Source organism: Mizuhopecten yessoensis, unplaced genomic scaffold, assembly GCF_002113885.1.
Source record: "Mizuhopecten yessoensis strain PY_sf001 unplaced genomic scaffold, ASM211388v2 scaffold2023, whole genome shotgun sequence".
Taxonomy (NCBI): Eukaryota; Metazoa; Mollusca; class Bivalvia; order Pectinida; family Pectinidae; genus Mizuhopecten; species Mizuhopecten yessoensis.
In genome coordinates, this window is record NW_018404339.1 from 39,141 (window position 1) to 42,100 (window position 2,960).

A 2,960-nucleotide genomic window follows, 5' to 3' on the forward strand; every position below is an offset into this window, starting at 1 on the left:
TATTACAAGGTAACAGTTACTTTGTATCTAAATGACAATGTATTACTACTTAGCAATATGACATCATGTATTACAAGGCACCAGTATGACAAATACTAAAAGAGCACTATATTAAAGCAACATGTTTTCATCACATACATTAATTTCATTAAAATGAATTTATCAACAATATATCAGAATTCTTAGGGTGAAAAATGATGTATGAAATTCTCTATTTTACACAAGAACATATAACATCCACACTTGCTTCTATCTATTTCTCTCCATTTGTAAATGCTCATACTCGATGCATAGTCACAATAGTGTAAACATGAAAAGCCTATATAAACATGTGGAATACATGTACTTGTGTTATATATGAAATATGAGTATTGATTTCTGATAAATATAATATATACAATCTGGACTACATTTATAGGATATAGGCAAGGCAGAAATTCATCTGAAAAAGCTGCTGCTGTTTTTAATAAGTCACGTGATTTGATTTAAAACCCATCAGCAGACAGCTAACACAACTAATATACATATTTATACACAACCTTACACACTATTCCACCCATAACATGTTCTTTTACACTCAAAACACACTATTCTAAACCGTAACACCCTAAGACTCGCTCTAAATCCTACTAACAAACACACTAACACACTCTAGTACACATCAAAACGCTCTATTGATAAATCATGAATGCTTAAGTACTAATATTTTAAAATGAAATCACTGACAAACCATTATGATATTAAAGGTAGCATTGATTATCTACCGGTAAATGGAAAGAAGGCTTGTCACTCTGATATGTTCTCAGGTCAGTAAGTACCGGTGACTTGTGGCCTGGCCCTGTATCGGGTGTGGCAACAGAACGCTAAGTCTGTTATTGTTGTTGTGGCCTAGGCCTGTATCAGGTAAGGCCAAAGGATGCTTGTTGTTGTGGCCTAGCCCTGTATCAGGTGAGGCCAAAGGACGCTTGTTGTTGTGGCCTAGCCCTGTATCAGGTGAGGCCAAAAGATGCTTGGTCTGTTATTGTTGTTGTTGTTGTGGCAGTTAACCTTGTATCAAGTCAGTCCAAAAAATGGTAATTATCATGGCTGTGGGCTAGCCTTGTATGAGGTAAGGCCATAGGACACTCTGTCTGTTATCAGTTTGGTTGTGGCCTACCCCTGTATGAGGTGAGACCATAGGACACTCTGATATCAGTTTGGTTGTGGCCTACCCCTGTATCAGGCGAGACCATAGGACACTCTGTCTGTTATCAGTTTGGTTGTGGCCTTCCCCTGTATGAGGTGAGACCATAGGACACTCTGATATCAGTTTGGTTGTGGCCTACCCCTGTATGAGGTGAGACCATAGGACACTCTGATATCAGTTTGGTTGTGGCCTCCCCCTGTATCAGGTGAGACCATAGGACACTCTGTTATTAGTTTGGTTGTGGCCTACCCCTGTATCAGGCGAGACCATTGGACACTTTGTCTGTTCTCAGTTTGGTTGTGGCCTACCACTTAATCAGGTGAGACCATAGGACACTTTGTCTGTTCTCAGTTTGGTTGTGGACTACCACTGTTGCAGGTAAGGCCTTAGGATGCTTCATCTGTAAGCATTATGGTTGTGGCCTGGTTTTGACATTGCCTTTGCATGATTGATAAAAGAGGTTGGTCATAACTGACCTTGACCCCTGGGTGTGGTTATCTCTGATCTTGTCCTCTGGATGTTATCACCTCTTGACCTTGTGTGTGACCTTGTTGCCCTGGTGAGGCTATAGGAAATGCCTGCTTTAGGACCCCATTGTTGCTCTGGTGAGGCTATAGGACATGCCTGCTTTAGGACCCCGTTGTTGCCCTGGTGAGGCTATAGAACAGGACTACCTGAGGACCCCATTGTTGCCCTGTTGAGGCTATAGGACATGACTGCTTTAGGACTGCATGTTTGCCCTGGTGAGGCTATAGGACATGACTGCTTTAGGACTGCATGGTTGCCCTGGTGAGTCTTAAGGACAGGCCTGCCTTAGGACCCGTAGTGTTTTCCCAACTGACAAGGCAGTTGTAGAATACTATTGATGCTAACCTCTCAGATCCACTGGTGTTCAGAAGTAAGACCTGGTGAGGCTATAGGACATGACTGCTTTAGGACCCAGTTGTTGCCCTGGTGAGGCTATAGAACAGGATTGCCTGAGGACTCCGTTGTTGCCCTGGTGTGGCTACAGGACATGACTGCTTTAGGACCCTGTTGTTGCTCTGGTGAGGCTATAGGACATGACTGCCTTAGGATCCCATTGTTGCCCTGGTGAGGCTACAGGACATGACTGCTTTAGGACCCTGTTGTTGCCCTGGTGAGGCTATAGGACATGACTGCTTTAGGACTGCATGGTTGCCCTGGTGAGTCTTAAGGACAGGCCTGCCTTAGGACCCGTAGTGTTTTCCCAACTGACAAGGCAGTTGTAGAATACTATTGATGCTAACCTCTCAGATCCACTGGTGTTCAGAAGTAAGACTCAGATATGTCAAAATGGCCATTGGCAGAATTGTGGAGGTTGAAGTGTGTTTGGGGGATTTGGGATTCCTGTGAGGAGTCAGAGGACAGTGAGGGATTCCTCCAAAGCTCAGGCTCATCCTGAAATGGTAGAAATATATACTATATCACAACATTACTATTATTTCTAAATTTTTATATCACGGCAAATCTCAATGATACAATATACACATTATCATTCCATCATAAAGATGTGGATAAAAATTGGTAAGATATCATGTTTTTGTGCCTAGCTGGAACATAAACATCAAACTCTACCATAGATTTTAAACAATATAGTGAACTGATTCCATAGTTGTCACAGGGACATCTAGTTAAAACAATACAGTGAACCAATTTTTAGTTGTCACAGGGACATCTATTTAAAACAATACAGTGAACCAATTTTTAGTTGTCACAGGGACATCTATTTAAAACAATACAGTGAACCAATTTT

General features: G+C 41.8%; 1 protein-coding gene and 1 long non-coding RNA gene across 6 annotated transcripts in view; one reads left to right on the forward strand and one right to left on the reverse strand.

Annotated features, from left to right (window-relative positions):
• Positions 1-627, forward strand: part of LOC110444246 — a 1,942-nt gene extending 1,315 nt beyond the window's left edge. For both annotated transcript variants that reach the window (XR_002462224.1, XR_002462226.1), the window contains exon 2: positions 10-627. This is a non-coding gene — a long non-coding RNA (uncharacterized LOC110444246). The remainder of the gene's footprint in view (positions 1-9) is intronic.
• A 94-nt stretch (positions 628-721) lies between these two features.
• The window catches only part of LOC110444201, an 82,911-nt gene continuing 80,672 nt past the window's right edge, over positions 722-2,960 (reverse strand). For 3 of the 4 annotated variants that reach the window (XM_021488619.1, XM_021488625.1, XM_021488613.1), the window contains one exon: positions 722-2,605. In XM_021488619.1, coding sequence (XP_021344294.1) covers positions 2,474-2,605 — 132 coding nt within the window. In that variant the 3' untranslated portion in view covers positions 722-2,473. The remainder of the gene's footprint in view (positions 2,606-2,960) is intronic. The other variant, XM_021488606.1, reaches the window with a different exon arrangement.